We start from the raw sequence: 19,944 nt of genomic DNA on the forward strand, positions 1-19,944 counted from the left end.
TTGTAATGACGTATGCCAGTAACAAAGGCCTACTATCGTCTGTGTAGTAGATATGATCAGATTTTATAAACCCTCTGGGTTTTGGTTTATACCAGGAATATGTATTCAAAAGTCTAATAGATTGAAGAACAACGATTTATTGTTAAAATATTGTATAATCACATATCAAAATCTTTCAATACAGAATAGTAGTTAAGTAAGGTATCTGAACTTTTATTATGTACATTTTCTTTGAAATGTATAGGTATCTGGTGCATCTAATGGTCATACAATTATGGGTGCATTAAACGGAATCACATGGGAATCAGTTGGTCAATTTGCTGATGGCAATACAATACAAATGAGCCAACGTGTATTACGATCAAATGATTCAGTTATGTCATCTTCAAATGAATCTGTTGTCTATTTGACAACGGATATTTATTTATCTGGATCTTGTACATTGTCTTTAATTGATTCTAAAACAACTTCAAGTCCTGAAGTTGAATTACATGATTTTCATGAAAACTTGGTACAATTAAGTCCTCAAAAAGGTAAGTAGCTTTGTTTTGCATAAAAACTAACGAACTACTTACGATAATTAATATTAAGTTATTTCAATGCGTCTAAGATTCACTCAGATTAGACGCAGGGTATTAGGGAATGATGGTAAATCAGTTGTTGAGGTTCTGAATCTTCATCGATTGAGATGGTTGGGCCACGTGTTGCGTATACCTGAACACCGATTATCAAGACGCACAATGCTGACTTGTATTGGAGACTGTTGGAAGAAAGTTAGGGGCGGTCAAATCAAAACGTGGCATCAGTGCTTGAAGTCACTAACTTCTGGAATGGGCCATGTCGGCAGATGAAGACTACTTGATTGGGATCCACGTGACTATCGTAACCAATCGTTGGAGACTGTGTGTGATATGGGTCAGAATGGATCATAGTGGCGTCGGTGTATACACTCTCTGTCTTCCCTTAAACTATGAAATTAAAATCGCTTCATATCTTTCTTTCTATGTACTAAATCTTTCTTCTTGTACTAGGCCCTTATATGCAATCATTCTTTTATATATTACCACCACTGAATTAACTACTACTATGAATCCGGTGTTCGTCTTGTTGTGCTTATGCGGTATGCCAACTTGGACCGATGCATATATGTGCCTGGTCCTACGTTGTAGCTGACTGACTCAGAATTATGTATATTCTATTTAGACACATTTCAGGCCGTGTTATTAATGGCCGATGTTGTTAGTGTTTTCAATCTTTAAACACTCATAAGCACTGGACGTCCGTTCCCTCCTACTGTGGGACTCGTCAGCAGTGTGCATCCACGAACCCGCCCAGCGAGATTCGAACCCTATCAGTCTCGAGCACGAACGCTTAACTTCTAGGTCACTGTGCCAGCTGGCGTCCAACGATATTGATGTCTGATTTCAACCAATCCATGGAAGTCCCGTACGAGGATGAAACGGCCGTCCAGTGCTTTCAGGTTTTCAATAGTGGTCTAGCTTTAATTAACTCATGAGTTGAAATTGAAAAATTACTGAGATTTCAACAAAACCCCCTTCTGATAAATAATTCGGGTTTGATTTAGCAAAAACAACTAGAAAATATGTGATAACACATATTCGTAATTGACACTCCCTCTTTAGATATTGTTCTAAAAGATTATATTCTCATTTCTTTATTATTCTTTCTCATTAGGTAGTCTTCATAGCCATTCGTCCAGAGCATTCACAGTTTATAATTTAGAGAGAGAGAAATCACAAATGGAACCTTATTCATGGATTTCTACAATCCAAATTGGTCCAGAAAGAAGACAAACTTATTTAACTCAAGAACTTTATATCAATGGAATAGAAAATAAAGTAAATTCACAAACTGGACAAGTTGAGTTTTACGCTGAAAGTATCATAAAAAAACCTATTGGTCCAGATGTTTGTCCATCTGGTTTTGAATTGAATCAAGCTAGAATCACTGGAACAAGTATTAGATTACAAAGAAGACGAGATTATTGTAAAGGTAAATGTCATATTTAACACCATTTGATCTAATTTTTTTCTTACAAACCATAGTTATAAACAATATAATATAATCTGAGCGTTAAGTGTTCTTACTTACTTACGCCTGTTACTCCTCGTGGAAAAGTATAGGCCGCCCATCAGCATACTCCATCCAACTCCGTCCTAGGCAATCCTTTCCAGCTCTTTTCAGTTGTTATTTATTCTTTTCAAATCTGCTTCCCAACGTAATACGTTCTTTGGTCTTTCTCTTTTATGCTTCCTTTGAGGATTCTAAGTTAGCACATGTCTCGTGATGCAGTTTGATGATTTAAGTAATGTATGTCCTTTCCATTTCCATCGTCTTTTCCGAATTTCCTCTTCATCTGAAAGCTGGTTTGTTCTCTCCCAGAGAAGACTGTTGCTGATGGTATCTGGTCAATCAATGTTGGGTATCTTGCGTAGACAACTATTTATAAATACTTGTACCATCTTAATGATGGTTGTAGAAGTTCTCCAAGTTTCAGCTCCGTACAGTAGAACTGATTATGTCGACGTTCGTATTGAAGATTGTGACTTTGATATTAGTTGACAGACAGTTGTTTTGAGTTCCATATGTTCTTCAGATGTAGGAATACGGCCCTTGCTTTGCCAATCCTCGCCTTTACATCTGCATCTGATTCTCAGCCTGTAGCTTTTCTAGAGTTACTGCCGGTCTCAAGCCCGGGTAAAGGAGGAGTGTTAGGCATGGTGTTAGCGGCCCCATCCCGTAGAAAACTAACTAGCTAAAAAACGCTAACGCTAAGTGTTCATTGTCTACTTTGGTTTTTCTTGAATAATGTTACTGAAACATTATAGTAGTTGAATAATAAAGGGGACCTATCGATTTACTCAGATTTAGACTGATTACCAGATATGATAAAATGACTTAACATCAAAACTTTCAAGTGGAAAATAACAGATTGATTATAAAATAATCACATCTTAATGCAGTTCATTTCTTTCTATTCTATTTTTATCTACCTAACACTGATTAACTCACCAAAATTCATAAATATCAATATAGAGTTGTAGAGATTGTTAGGTTTTCATTGAGATCAGCAAACGATCAATATTAAACTATCATTGAAAACTTGGAAGAATTGAATGGTTGTTTCGTCTTAGCATGAGATTCCTCAGCAGTGCCCATCTACGATTGCACACGCATCCATCCATTGATTCCAAGTTTTCAATAGTAAATGATTTGTAGTTGAAATAACGAATGTTTTGTATTTTATTCTCATTTTTCAGATGTAGATGAATGCGCTTTTCCAAATTTGAATAAATGTGATCATGTATGTAAAAATACTGTACCTTACTATACATGTACATGTCATAAAGGTTATCGCTTATCAGTTGATGGACATTCTTGTATTGATATTGATGAATGCTCTATAAGTGGAAATAATGAAACTATTTGCCCATATGGACAAAGATGTATTAATACTCATGGAAGTTATGAATGTAAACATGTTTGTGGACCCGGTTTGAAAGAAAATCCTATAATGGATCGTTGTGAAGGTAATAAACATGCTATTGATGAATATCATATAGGAATTTATTTTAAAGATTAAAAAAAAGCCAGAAGAGAAGATCTAACTATCAGTTAGATCCCAACTCATCATCTTTTCATATGAGTTTGTTTTAGAATTTTATATGGATACTTTACTAAATTAACCAAATGTGTATGAAAACAATCAGAATGATGACCACTTAGGCAGTACTTCTAACAACAACGTGAATATCATGAATATATAATCTTGAATGAAGTTTATGCTGATGATGGCGTTCAGAAGAACGATGAAAGCTCCACGACCAAACCATCCAGCTCAGAGAACAAAACGCCATCAAGATCTTGAATGTGTTATAAATCATACTGAATTAAATGAAAAGAAGCTAGTTCTCAGATTTCTGAATATGAACTAATGACAAATGATGCTTAAAGATCAATCGGGAGAAATTATAATTTACCGATGACCTTGAGGAACATTTAAAATGGTCCTAACATGTTCATTCCCGATGTTAGATTGTTAGAAAATAGAATGATAAAATTCAGAACCTATCGTTGAAAACGCTACGACACTAGAATGTATATGGTTGTTATGGTTAGCTTTCTGATTTTCCAAGGTTCATAATCACTATTTCCTACCTCAGAGAAAGATATTAATGCTTCAACAAACGCGTTCAATGAAGAAGAAGAAGAAAAGGTCAATTTATTGTTTAGCTTGTAGTTACATTTAACAATGTATACTGAAAAATTGCAAGAATTAAATTCATGATATTTTTTAGAAACTTATATTGTTGGAAAATCCCCATTCTACTAAAACACAACTATATGAACGAAGGATATATTTTGCAATAATTTCTCATCAGGTTTTACAATCATATATCCAAATTGGTTTGATTGAAGTTAGACATTAATATCGTTGGATGCCGCCTGGCACAGTGATCTAGAAGTTAAGCGTTCGTGCGCCAGACCGATATGTTCTGGGTTCGAATCTCGCTGTGTGGGATCGTGGATGCAAACTGTTGAAGAGTCCCATATTAGAACAAAATGGCCGTCTAGTAATTCTAGGTTTTCCATCGTGATTTAGCTTTAATTGTAACACGTAAATGAAGGATTGTTTGGCATATTAAATCAAATCAAGTGAACTCGTTAATATTTGGATGACTAACTTGAATCAATTCATAAATGAAATGAAATTCAGAAGGGGTATTGTGGATATTATATAGTAATTTTAATAGTTGAGATCTCGAGTCAATTGAAGCTTGATCAACATGATCTCGTGATCTGAACTATTAAAATGAAATGAAATTTTCAGATAAATGATCGGAATATGATTAACATGGGGTGAGAGAGAGGGAGAGAGAACAGTATAATTACAAAACAGAAATTACGCAATGTGTAGAATAATATGAATTAGGAAAGAATTAGTAGATAGGGGTGGATGCTGAATAAACTTCTCAAAAAGATTAGCAAGTGTAATAATAATAATAATAAGTTTGGGACACAAAAATGAACATTTATCAAATTATGTTGACCCTGAAGTTGACCAGGGTAAAACGAGCGGCTGAATATATATTTCCTTTAGATGCAAAGCTCTGGCATTTTTTCTATCCGCTAAACAACTGCTTCAAACTTCTTCAAGATTCACAGTCTGATAGAATTAGGTAATCATGAAAGAGTACCTATTATCCATTGAATCATTAATGAAATGATTTATTTGAAAGCTTACTTCATACAAAAGGAAGAAGAACAAATTCTTATGTATGTTTCAAATGGAATTCACATGCGAAGGAATTAACCCCTATCTTTTAATTTCATTTTTATGCTATATCATTTTCGTTGTAGAATAGAATGCATTTCCTTTTGTCAGCCATGTACGAATTTCACTATATACTCTACTAAGCTAATTAAAAGAGCAGTAGTAGTTATCATTTGCCGTCTTGTTACTTATTTCATCAATAGTATATATTCATTATTAGTTAAACTTAATGTAAAACAAACTGTTTAATGTGAGTGGATTTCCATTGATGATGAGACAGTAACACTCCCATTCTTTTCATTTACCAAGTATACATAATCAGAGGAGTATTAGAGCTTATTCAGTTCAGAATGATATCATCAGGTTTCCTTCCCTATGCTCAACCCTCCTCCTTTGTCCAAACCTGGGACCGGCAGTAACCCCAGAGGGGCTCCAGTCGGAGATTCTTTCAGAATAGTTATATTAATATTTTATTCCATTATTTAGTTCCTATGCTTATAAAATTGGAATTAGTTTTATGATTCATATAAAATACCTCATATGGATTTTCTAACTGATAAAACATATGATATTTGTTCCCCCCCCCAAAAAAAATATCCTCTAATCTGTTACTAATTATATTTTGTGTTTTTTTGCAATCTAACTCTGTTAAAAATAATTAAAAGATATTGATGAATGTCAAAATGGACCAGGTATTTGTGGACCTCATACATGTGTGAATACCTTCGGAGGTTATCAATGTATTTGTTTACCAGGTTACAAACGAATAGGTGAAATATGTCAAGGTAAGATAATACTTTTTAAATAATCTTTAAAAAATGGTTTTTATTTATCTACAAATGTTTAAAACTGATTAGTCAAGTGTGAATCATTTGACAAATAAACTAGACTTTAAGTTTATACTTCATATGTCCAGACTGTGTTTCGAGTTCAATGTACGCTACAGAAGGTTTATCAAACCTTGAGTTCTGTTAGAGGTATGAGGGCAGTTCTCACTTTCCGGTTGCTCACACCGTGGAAGACTTCTTCCAGAGGTACCTGAAAAAGAAATTGGACTAAACGTGGTCTTGGTGACCTGAGACCGTGACCGCAGTACCCAAAAGACAACTGCATGAGGTCGGTCACACACGACCATTTTGTGAGTGATTTTTGTGTTAGCTCAGTACTTGTTGAAACCTTACCGCAGGAAACGGATATCCATGGGATAAGATGAGGTGTGCATTTTTAGGGTCGACCTTTTCTAACCCCACCCCTCCTTGTGGCAGCATCGCCGTTAAGCTGGCTGTCTGGAAGAAACACCTTACTGCCATCACACGTCCGTACAGTCAGTAGTGCGACTTCGCCTTCGGACTTTGGGCTTGTTGCTTCTAGTCTTATCGTTCTTCAACCAAGCTGTCCAGCCATGTACAATAATATTCTACTAAATTCTACAAACCTTAGTTTAAAGATAGAATCTCACAAATACCTCACTTTATTTTACATACAAAGATTACTCGTCAACTTTATGCATTCTTACATTTGCAAATACTAATAAGTGTAGCTTTTATATTGTACAAGTTGGATGAATAGTCTGTCTTCTAAAGTTTTGGTGCATTTAGTCTAGACTCTCTAGGATGTTTTCACATTTATGATTATCCTGTCAACCTAGCAAATTCAAGATTTCATTAGAATACTTTTGGGTAATTCCAAAGTATTCCTCTGAAAAGTTCATAAGGTTCCAGAAAACCATTGGAAACACTTTATACAATAGATATACGATAAAAGACTCTCAGAAACATCTAGGAAGTGAAGAGTCGCGTCCCATGTTTTGAACTGGCTATTTACCCATACTACTATTATATCTAGTATAGTCCAAGAAAATTCCAGAAGCTAAGGCACATATGTAATTCTATTAATACTTTCATATTCTGTACACAAACTAACCTTAGAGTACAGCGTTCTTTTCGTAATTCGCTCCTTTTATCTTGTATTCAAGTTGCCGTATAGACTTGGACTGGGTTTATTATTAGCAGACATAACAAATACTTCCAGATTTCATTGTCAAAAGTAGGATTCGTATACCGTATAAATGACTAGACATGAATATCACTTTCAAGTCCGTTCAAATTTGTTCATAATTCATAACTTATTTCAGTAATAGACTTTTGAATAAATTGGAGACATGTTAGATATTTTATCCTGACACAAACAATATGGGTAGGTTCAGGGCAGTTCTATTATGCCATCCAATGAATTCATATGTAAAATATTAAAATTCCTAATTTAATGACAAATGTTAAAATTCAGATATTGACGAATGTCTATCTGGAGCTTATCAATGTAGTGAAAATGAACGATGTGTAAATATACCAGGCAGTTTTCGTTGCCAACCTGCATGCCCACAAGGATACCGTGCGATGGGTACACCTGAATCAAATATTATTGAATGTGTTGATATTGATGAATGTGCTATCGGAATTTCTCAGTGTCCGCTTGGATCAAAATGTATTAATGAACCTGGAACGTACAGTTGTCGTTGTTCAAATGGTCAAGAAGCTGGAACTCAAGGATGTGATAGTAAGTTACAAGACATTTGAGATTAGTTTTAATAAAGTTTATTATTCTGAAAATCTAGTCAAATGGAAAACGGATTAACAGTTACTGAAACATTTCGCATTCTGAAATAAATAACAGGAAGGAAGTCATCTATTGGTTACATTACTTGCAATGCCGCATAATACATAGAACAAATTAGGACATTAAACATAAGAGCGTTATAGTAATATTAATTAGTTGCATGGTAGTATACGTATGGATTCTGAAGAAAATCTTTTATCTTATACTAATCATTGAACAGATAAAAGACTATTTATTTACATCAATATGGTTGTAAAGTTTTGATTCATCACTGAAGTGATAAATGCATCATTCAACTTCATGGTTTTCTGTAAGAAGACACTCATTTAAAGTTACAATAACTTGGTGAGCCTTAAACTGAATTGCCACAGTTGACGATGCTGTGTCAATTTCTGACAAAGGTTATCCACGAAATTTTCAACATTCAATAAGTGATTTTTCCGACATTTTTGGACATTTCCCAGGTTATTTAAAGGGTTTCCTGTATATTTGAGTGAAGGTTTCACCAAAGATTTCATTTCAATCGCCTGCAGTTTTTTTTAAATATATATCTTTCATGAACATGTTAGTACAGCACAGGTAGAAAAAGACCTAGTGAATATATTCTCAGAGAGGGTAATTTTATGCTCCTTTCCAGGAGAATCAGACACCATCCATGCTTTTACATTGCGACTTAAACAGTATAGCTCAATCCTGTATCACACTTACTTGCTTACTTACATACGCCTGTTACCTTTCGTGGAGGGGTGGACCAAAATATAGTGAAATTTAGATTTGATGAAAATCACACTGTTCTATACAGTACGTCTTGACAAAATGAACGGAAGGTTGGTTGAAAATGCTGAAAACAACTTATTAAACAACGAAATCTTTAACAATGAACTCAGGTCACATTATAATCAGTCATATTATAGTCTTAAACTAAACTTCTGTACAGATAACATGAACTTATACAGTTGTCTTTGAAAGAATACTAGTTTTAACTGTTGGATCTTCGAAGAACCAAATCAAGCTAATAAAGTTAAAGATTGAAGTAGATAATAAATCTAAGAATCAAAGAACCTAGTAGAACTATAAAGACTGTAAGAATGATGGAATGTCTGCTAGATGGAGTATAATTGTTTCCTAGTTGACTATTAATGAAATCTAGGCATCTACAGTTAAGACACATAGTGGATTTCACAAACACTTCAACATACTGTTTATCTTAATATCTAAGTAGTATACAGAATCCAGTTCAACATAATCATCAACGAAAATGGAATAATGGTAAGCTATGATGTTGTATCATTACATCATAGTATTCCAAATGACAGACGTCTATACTTTATCAATGGTTCGGTAGTTAATGATAATTTATTTGACAAGCGCCTATTCCCTATTGGTTTAATCATTAAATCCCTTGAATTCAACCCTATTTACCTTCGAAGGAACTTTATAGAAATAAATAGACAGAGTGGCCATGTAATTTCCTGTTTTCTTGATGGTTGCTAATTTATTTGACTCAGAAGAGTTTCATTCTATGGATATTATAGTAATTTTAATAGTTGAGATCATGAGTCGATTGAAGCTAGACCACCATGGAAAACCTGGGAGCACTGGACGGCTGTTTCGTCCTACTGTGGGATTCCTCAGCAGTGCCGATCCCAAGTATTAAAAAAAAATACAAGATTTTTCTTAGAAACTTCTCTAAGCCAATTAATCACATCTGATTCACTTTCAAACATGAAAATGAACTTATTAAACTGTCATTTTGAGACTGTTTAGTGAAAAGGAATTCTAATATATATCTAAATCTAACCACTTACAGAAAACTGATACATTGATTTCGGCTTCACACATTGATTCAATGTAGACCTTTCATTATCTTTAAATTAATTAAGATAATCCATCATAATCGTTACTTAGGGAAAAGAGAAACAAACACAGCAGATGAGTACAATTAGCCCCTTACAAGCTCACTATTTTCCTTTCAATATTATTGAATCATGCACTAAGAGAAAATGATCTATTATTAAGTAACAATACGTATAATGAAATATCATAGATTGGTACTATAGTTCTATTATGCCATCATGATACAACGGAAGAACTACAATGAATCTTTGAATCATACAGAATAAAAACATTCTACATAACAATGAACATTTTTCGAAATGCTTTAGTTCAAATACAAGATAAAATTCCTATCACTTCGACACATAATTGTGTGTGTGTGTAGATCGTGATGTATTATATATTGAAGAGTCTTGTGGTGAAATCGAGACCCGTGCCAAAGAACATCGAAACTACGCAAAAAGACCTCCGAATAATTTTAGAATCAGAAATAGCAGTACATGCTCTTTTTAGCAATCATCAAAATCGATATGAATAATGACACAATTCAAGAAGGTTTTTTCAAATGTAATAAAAGATGAGCGGCTTAGGCCTTTTCTATTTTGCTAAATCCTAACGCGTTCTACAAGAAGAAAGGCCATCAAATATAGGCCGTTTATACAAATATTCACAAATTTAATTCTGTTAAACTCTTATACTGTAGTGAAGGCGAACACCAGTGTGGCTAACCGAATGTAATTGAATACAAAATTACAGAATCTCTTATTAAAATTTGTGAACCATACCGTAAATACTTCATTTTCAAAATATCAGTTAATCGTCTCAGACTTTATTGTTCCTTCGTTTCCACACCAATCATTCTTTGCTCTCGTTCTCTTTTCCTTGATCTTATTAACCTTCTACCATCAGGTATTTCTTTTTCGATTGATGATACATACTACTTATATCTGTCAACATCAATAGTACACATCACAATACCATTTACAAATACACACATATTCCTAACCTTACTGTTCCATAAATATCACATTTATCACATCCACTAACATAAACACATACAATTACACTCAGCTATGTCTCACATAAAACATAAACTTGACAGAAATGACAGTAATATTAACATGATTAAATCTATCTTTATTTTGATTATACTAAAAACTATTGTGTTCTTTGTACTATTTAAACTTGTATCAATGTGTTGTTTTTATCCTCCGAAGAAGTAGTTAACACTAAGTGACGAAACATTAGTAATTTAATTTTTTGCTCATTAGGATATTATAAATATATTATTTCTATTGTTATTAATCTTTTCGATGCTCAATCCATTCGAAACTATCAAGTCAAATCTTAGTAGTAATGTAGTGTGGATTACTATATCCACATAAGTAGTATATAACGGTAGTCAGGCATAGAATGCATTTCAGTAGAAGATCGATAAGGAAGGAACGGGAACGGAACCCAATTGGTATGAAAATGCATGAACAATGAAATCTGAGACAATGGACTGATATTTGCAAAAGGAACAGTTAACTTTGAGACAATGGATTGATATTTTGCAAATTAACTATTTACTATATGATTCTCAGATTTTATTGAGATGCTCTGTAATTTCGTGTCCAATACATTCGATTGTCCCCGCTCGTGTCCTTGTTCACTACAGCAACACTTATAGAGCATAATTATTTTGTTTATTGATAAAACATTATTCAATGTACAAATTTCTTAATTTTCAGATCGACGTGATTTGTTCTGTAATGAAGGATTTCAATGGAATCGAGAAAAAGGCTGTATAGGTAAATTTGGGGGGGGGGGTAAAAATTACATATTCATTCATAACTTGAAATAAGTCATCAAGCCTGGAAACAATAATTTGTGTGCTCTATAGTTCAATTTACTATTCAATCCATGTTTCTATGCTTGAACAGCGATATATGTGATAGATAAAGACTAAGACTAATTAGGAAGTGCGTTTGTATAAAGCTGAATAATCGTGTTCAAATCTTACGATTATTTACAAGAACCAGTGGATGGTGACTTTGGTTAAAGGAATAAGCTAAATCACTATTGAAAAACTAGAAGCACTGGATGGCCGTTTTTTCCTAGTATGGGATTTTTCAGCAGCGCGCATTCACGATCTCACACGTGAGACTCAAACCCTAGACCCTCGGCTTTGCGGGCGAACACTTAACTTTTAGACCACAAGCCAGGACCCAACGATATTAATGTCCAACTTCAATCGATTTATGATCTTGCGCAACGCTTCATTCATTGTCTGAGGTGGATGATTGTCTCACATCCAATGACCACAGCTTCTCACTAGAACTCCAGAAGTTACATCTTGAAGCTAGTCACTAGTGTACACATGACTATTATCGGTAGGAGGATTTGTGGAGGCTATAGCATTTCCACAGAATTTTTAAACAACTAAAATAATTTAACGTTTAGTTACTAACCAAGTATACTTCTATGGTGTATGCTACTTATGTTGACAGATGTAAGTATTATGTAACACTAATCAGAAAAGGAATGTTTGTCAAAAGAATATTGAGCTGAAGAGAACAGAAGAGAATTGGAATCAAAACAAAATTGGAAGAATCATGAAGGATGTTAAACTGAAAGAAGATGTGCAAATGATATATTGGATGTATGATTTACACATTTTACCAAAGCACTGTGTGATCATGCATTGAACAATAAATTAGTTTTCCCCACCAAGTCTTCGTTTACTTCACTTCTTCCAAGGAAAAACTATGCTTGTTGAGTCAAATTTTAATTGTTCCACTTTATTTCGAAAATTAAATTCGATCCAATCTCTATATCCCATCTGTTGAATGAATTTATTTCGGTTTTCAAAGTCTTTGTATGCTTTTTAAACGTTATCAACATGATCGATTATAATGTATGCTTTATCAGCATAGGGTTGTGGAGATTGTTGAGTTTAGATTGACACCATGAATAGGTACATGTTAGACCATCACTGAAAACTTGGAAACACTGGACGGCCGTCTCATCCTAGTATGGAACTTCTCAGCGGTGCACACCCAAGGTCCCGCACATGGAACTCGAAGCCATGATCTTTGTCTCGCGCGTGAACGCTTGACCTCTAGACCACTGAAACGGCATCTGACAGTGTTAATGCCTAACGTCAACCAATCAACGATATTATGCGACTGTCCACCGTTGTCTTCAGTGAGTAACTGCCTAACAACAGACACGATTAAACTCCCCTAGTCACAGTTTCTCTGAAGAACTGGAGAAAATCCATCTTGAGCTTTCAGATTATTAGTCTTTCACCAGATATAAACATCCTCAAATATTCATAATATATATGCATTGATTCATTATATTTTTTCATTTATAAATTGAATAGATATTGATGAATGTAATCCATCATTTGGTTCAAGTCCATGTCAATATAATTGTGTAAATACATATGGAGCTTATCGTTGTGAATGTCCAATAGGCTATGAAATAGATCAAAAAACAAATTTATGCAGAGGTAAGATCACTTATAGCTAAGTATTAAATTAAATAAAGTTTGACTTCTTTATATGAAAGTGTTCATCTTAATATTAAAACATACCAAAAGATGTTTATTACTTTCACTTTGTATTATTTGCTTGTATCTTCCCATTAAGGTTTAAGACTGCATTTAATCGGTCTATTATTGGCATATCTGCATACTGTGCGTATGCCTTGATATTGCCTTAATTCACAAACAAAGATGGATAGTGGCTAGCAGTGGGATGTTGACTCTAATTCCGATTATTAACCACACCTCCAGTTGCTACTACCGATTGAATGATTTAGTGAGGTCGTTGGAATGGTATCGTTGTAGTGACTTTGCCGTTCAACTAATGCTAAGTTGACCTAATTTGAATATTTAGAGGAAGTAAAAGTCATAACAAGGTTTCCGTAGGTGAACCTGCGGAAGGATCATTATCATGACTCAAAAATATATAATAAAGTATGCACCTACTTGAAAAAAAAAACTGAAAGTTTTATGGCAAACCATTGGGCAAATTGTTATTATTCACCACTGTGCTAGAACGAACTTACTCACAAAACATCAAATAGCTGGACTAACAGAATTTAGTAGTAATACTTAGAGTTAAAATTTAGTGTTTGGAATTAGACTTATGGTTTTCATCGCGAATTGACATTAATCATGATGCCGAAAGGCTATTAAACTCTAAGAATTAATGAATTCCTCACCAAAACTCAGGACTTGGTATCTTAAATTTCATTGGCTCGTCGATAAATTATAGTTTTGCCGATAATTAAGGGTAATTAGTAAAAGGAATTTGTGGTGATTATAGTATTTTCACAGTTGAAATTACAAGACAACCTAAGCTAGACCACCACTGAAAACCTAGATGCACTGAACGGCCGTTTTATTCCAGTATGGGACTCCTCAGCATTGTAAATCCATGATTCCACACGCGAAAATCAATCCCATGAACTTCGCTCTCGCGCGCGAACGTACTGCTGAGGAGTCCCATACTAGGATATAATGGCCATCCAATGCCGTAAGGCTTTCATTAATGGTCTAGCTTAGATCTACTCGTGATTTTCAGTGTGAGAGTTCAGGTAATTTTTAACGGGAAAATCATATCACTAGAGGAGTAAACTATTTACCACATTTCTTCACTCTTAGTTTACTTACTTCATCTCTGTGGATAATTCAATTACACTTTTTTTCTATTTTTCTGACTCATTTTCTCTGTGTGTTTTCTCATTTCAGATATAGATGAGTGCAATTTAGGCAATCCTTGTAGATCAGATGAAGTTTGTTTAAATCTTCCAGGTAATTACACATGTGTACAACAAAGATGTCCGAAAAATTATGTTTACGACAAAAAATCTAGGTAAGTTCAATGTTTAAAATAAAATTAAACAAATGAGATTAAATACCTACTATCTCATAGTCACAAAATCACTTTCAGTCAGTCAATCAGCTACAACGTCGGACTAGACACATATATGGATCGGTTCAAGTTGCCATACCGCATTAGCACAGCAAGATGAACACCGGATTCATAGGAGTAGTTAAGTCAGTGGTGGTAATACATAAAAGAAAGATTGCATATAAGGACATAGTACAGGAAGAAAGATTTAGTACATGGGAAGAAGGATATGAAGCGATTTTAATCTGTGGGATAAGGTGAGGTGTGTATTTTTAGGGTCGAAATTTTCTGGCCCCACCCCTCTTTGTGGGAAGGCAGCATCACTGTTTAACTGGCTGTCTGAAGGAAACACCTTGCTTCTGTCACACCTCTGCACATTTAGCAGTACGACTTCACCTTCGGACCTTGGGTTTGTTGCTCTTAGTCTTACCGCTCTTCAACCGACCTGTTTGACACGGTAGGACATAGAGGAACGGTTGTCCCAGCCAGTATAGCTCGGTCGCTTCATCACGATAGGCAAGCCCAACCACCACGTCAAGGTAGCAACAATCGGTCGAGACAAAAGCGCTTTAGTCATAATCAGTTATATCGATATACTGTTTAAAGAAAAGAGGTAGCGCATTCTAATTACTTGAAATGAATGAGAGTAACTTATACCAGCTATAATTATTCCATGTAGCAGACCAATGAATTTTGATTTGATAGTCTAAATTTCTCTCTGTTCCAGAATTGTATGAATTTCTTGAGTTAAATTTTGACTGAATTCATTTACCTGCACTACTCAAAAATTTAAAACGAGAATGAAATTGTTCAGGAACCCTAGGTTAGATCCCCCGTTGGGGTAGTGGAAGAGTAATATCGACTAGCCCCATACTAGTAGGAAAAAGCTATTTAATGTATAGGTTGTGCAAACACATGAACATAGGTACAAAAAGGCGCCAAATCTATGTGCGCAACACTCCATTATTGGACTCGTGTGAAGGCTGAGATACTGCCAGAGCGCTCGAACCGAAGCAGATGGTTTTATTAGTAGACCAATTCCTGAGCCCCTGACCTAGAATTCTAGTCCATAAGTCAGTGAGGCAACTTTAAGCGATGTAGTCCCATGGTAGCCAATGATCAACAATAGGTTCATGCGCAATTCGTTATCTCAGAATCCTAGGGCTCATGTGTGCCATTGGTTCGAAATTGGGGTTTTTTAACTCACTTAGCTGGATCCTCTGTGTTCATCAGCCCGGTTAAAGCACCGGATATTCGCTTTTCGTTCTCCTAATTCAATAAAAAACACCGCCGCGAGAAGGCGGTGAGTAGGACTTCCCTGGAAGTGGCTGTATATTCGTGGCCATGTGAGAGTATTTCGAGAGCGGGAGAGAGGACGAAAGCTCGGCCGTACCAGGGAATTTAGGGGTTCTAATGTATCCTAGTTTTCAACAGGTGTATAACTAAGATTATCTCATGTTGCTAACTATGGAATGTTTCTTACTCTTTATCAGTTATGTTGCTTTATATAACTAGTTAAAAGATGTCCTGACAGTTAATCTATTCCTTGTTTGTTTAAAACTTTTAAAGTAAAATGAACTTTAATTTTTAATTGTGCTTAGAATTCATGGAAATTTGTTAATTACTTTCAAAAGATGGTTCGTTTATTATTATCATTACACAATCTAGATCTTGTCGAATAAGATGTAGTGATTCTAAATTAAATTGTCCTCATGGTGCTATGTTTGCTGATACTGTGGAATATTTAGTTGTTAGTCTTCCATCGCCTGAATCATACCGTGTGACGGGGTCAAGGATAATGCTTCGTGTTGTTGACTGGCACCAAGTAAGTGAGATTGATTTTACAGATTCAGTTTATTCAAATAAATGATTGTAAATATTTTACTGTTAGTACGGGGTTGTGGAGACTGTTGAATTCCATCGTAGTCATGAACCAAACCAAGTTAGAGGACCAGTGAAAACCTTGATGCACTGGACGACCCATTTCTGACACTAAAAAATGGTCATTCAGTGCTACCAGGTTTTCAATGATGGTTTAACTTATATATATATATAATTATATATTTAATAATTACTATTAAAATACAAGTATATTCCGTATGATGACATTAGTTGGTATATTATTGTAATATTACTTTACATGAGCTAAATGGTTTAATTACGAAGTCTCTATTATGTTCTCCGACAACCGTTTTAGAAAGCTCACTTTTCTTTGAATGCAAAACAGACAAATCTTGATCCCAGTGGTAATGGTAAAATTAGCAGGTAAATCGTTCAGCTCAGAAAACGTAACTGTGATAAAGGCATTCTTCTGGATTGCAAACACTCGTGATCACTTCTAAATGAATATATTCTTGAGTGAAATATCTTAATGACGTTTGCTGAAGAATTAGTAAAAATCATAGAGAATTGAACATCGTGATTCTCCGAAAGCGCACAACCGCTTCTTAACGTAAGATCTTCAAGCATTATTGCAAGCACAATACTTTGACTTTAGTAGTACTGTTGTGAACGAACACTTAAGTGAGGACAAGTATTTTATTGTTTAATGAGTTATTACAGAGTGATTTGCTAAGATCTGAAAACCATACATTAAATCCTTCATTTGCACATCTTCCAAAAAAGGACTCTTACAAACTTCATCGTTCCTTCATTCCTGTTGTTATTATAACCACTCTCTTGTTACATTCCTGTTCTCGTCAATTTGATCTTATCAACTTCCTGCTTCCGGGTAATCCACTTCTGACTGGTATTACATAACACTTATGTCTACAGATATAAGTAGTGTACACCACAGTACGTAACCATCATCATAGGTAATTTGTTTTTTACTCTGATATGATTGAGTTCTTTTATCGGATCATAGGTTCACACGACTGAGAAGACTCCAAGAAGCATAAGACAAGTATTTAGTGCTGCTTAGCTTTTATTAATTCGATAACATATATGAATCGGTCCAAATCGCCATACCTCATTAACACAACAAGATGAATACCAAATTCATATGAGTAGTCAATTCAATCATAGTAATATATGAAAGAAGGTTAGTGTCTAAGGATATAATACAGGAAGAAAGATATGAAGCGATTTTAATCTCTTAGTTTAAGGGAAGACAGAGAATGTATACACATACGCCACTGGGATCGATTCTCAACCATATCACACACAGTATCTAACCATTGGTTACGATAGTCACGTGGACCCCAACCAAGTAGTCTGCATCTACCAAAATGGCTAAGACTAGAAGTTAGTGACTTCAATGACTGATGCTACGTCTTGGTTTACCACCCCTAACTTTCTTCCAACCATCTCAAACACCGGTTAGCATTGCACGTCGTGGTAGTCAGTGTTTGGGCATGCGCAGCACGTGGCCCAACCATCTGAGTCGATGAAGATTCACAAACTCATCAACTGATTTACCATTATTCCCTAATACCCTGCGTCTAAATTCACTATCACTTACCCAATGATCCCAGCGGATGCGAGCAATATTTTAAAGACATCTGTGATCAAATACTAGTAGCTTACGAGTATCTCCTACTCTTAATGTCCACGTTTCGCAACCGTAAAGTAAAACAGAACAAACTACCGCGTAGTATACTGGTTCATTTTTTGATAGACAGATATCTTACCTTTACCATAGGTGATGTAAGTTAGCAAAACCCAATCGAGCTTTTCAAATTCGTGCTGAGATTTTGTCAGACATCAACCCATTAGGGCTGATCAAATCCCTATACTGAAATGGAATATACTGATATTTGCATAAAGCTAAATATATCCTACATTGTTTCACTATCAATTTCACCATTATCTACTTTTAATTCTTAATTGGTATTTATAATTATCAATCTTATAATAAAAATAATAATAATAAATCTCTAAATCCCTAAAAAATAACGACTGAATATCAATGAACTATTTAGTAATTCTTATTCTGAAAATGACAAGTTTTAAAAAGAAAGAAAAGAACACCATTGATCAAGTAGACATAGAATTTCTGGTATGGAGTTGTTATGGTGATTATTTTTTTTTACAAAATTAAAAGTAAATGTTGGGTTTTTTCTCTTTTTATTTTCTTCCTTCCTTCCTTCTTTCTTTCTTTCTTTCTTTCTTTCTTTCTTTGTTCATTGTAATTGACTTAATAGTAATGTGTTCATGTTTTTCATTGTGGAAGGTTTCTTCAGATGATTTATTTAAAATGACAATCTTTTTGATTCTTATTTCAAGTGTAGTATGTGAATGACATGTATTCGGGATTTTTTATTATTATTATTTATTCTCTGATCTATTTGGATTATAATCAATTTAGATAGTGATAAATCAGGTAGTTATGTTCCAAATTTTGTTTCGAGCATAGGCTGACCACCAGCGTTCTCTATTCAATCATATCCTGAACAATTTTTTTTTTTAGTTGATATTCATTCTTTTCATGTTGGCTTACAATTCCTGACTTGTTGAGTTCTTTGGTCTTTCTCTCTTCAACTTCCCTTCACGATTCCAAATAGTAAGCGGTTGGTTTGTGATGCAGTTTGATGATTTCCTTAATGTATGTCCTATCCGCCAACTCCATAGACTCTTGCTAATTTCCTCCTCGTCTGGAAGCTGGTTTGTTATTTCCCACAGTAGGCTTCTGGTCAACAACGAACATTGAATAGTATCTCGCATGGACAACTGTTTATAAATGTTTGTATCTTTTTGATGATATTTGTAGTAGTTGTGGAAGCTTCAGCTCCGTACAGTATAAGTGACTGTCTAAACCTTCTTATTGAAGATTATGACATTGATATTGGTTGTCAGTTGTTTTGAGAATATACATATACACAGGGATTTATGGAACGAAACTGAATAGACAGTCTATTCGTATTGATAACCGCCCGTATCTTTTTCTCCTAGAAGAGGACCTAATGAATAACGGGGGAATTTAGTCTTAACTTTAATCAATTAAATGATATTTACCTGAAAAAAAAACTGTTATGAACGGGGAATTAAGAAGCCCAGACAATTACGAAAGCTATTTTCTTGGGACGTTATTGCATTTCATTCAAAACCTGTAAAACACTTATATTTATTTTTGTCCCTATCTTATTCTACATAACACGAGCTTTCGTTCTATGTATCATTCACTAGCATACCCTTTTTTGTTCCAAAAATATTGTAATTTAAACATTATATTTTGCACTATAATTTCTACCCTAATTCCCTGTTCGGGCATAACTGTATTTTTCCAAATTATCCTACGTCGTGGTCAAGATATGCACTTATTTATTCATGTACATTTTTGTAGTAATC

At 34.6% G+C, this 19,944-nt stretch overlaps 1 protein-coding gene across 1 annotated transcript in view; it reads left to right on the forward strand.

Moving 5' to 3' along the window:
* Window positions 1–19,944, forward strand: part of MS3_00004447 (uncharacterized protein) — a 176,635-nt gene that overhangs the window by 149,986 nt on the left and 6,705 nt on the right. Inside the window, exons 60-68 of the mRNA XM_051212367.1 lie at window positions 245–533; window positions 1,696–2,013; window positions 3,282–3,551; window positions 5,962–6,081; window positions 7,583–7,852; window positions 11,482–11,541; window positions 13,119–13,247; window positions 14,493–14,616; window positions 16,324–16,480. Of these exons, the coding sequence (XP_051072546.1) occupies window positions 245–533; window positions 1,696–2,013; window positions 3,282–3,551; window positions 5,962–6,081; window positions 7,583–7,852; window positions 11,482–11,541; window positions 13,119–13,247; window positions 14,493–14,616; window positions 16,324–16,480 (1,737 nt within the window). The remainder of the gene's footprint in view (window positions 1–244; window positions 534–1,695; window positions 2,014–3,281; window positions 3,552–5,961; window positions 6,082–7,582; window positions 7,853–11,481; window positions 11,542–13,118; window positions 13,248–14,492; window positions 14,617–16,323; window positions 16,481–19,944) is intronic.

Source organism: Schistosoma haematobium, chromosome ZW (assembly GCF_000699445.3).
Source record: "Schistosoma haematobium chromosome ZW, whole genome shotgun sequence".
NCBI classification, from domain to species: Eukaryota; Metazoa; Platyhelminthes; class Trematoda; order Strigeidida; family Schistosomatidae; genus Schistosoma; species Schistosoma haematobium.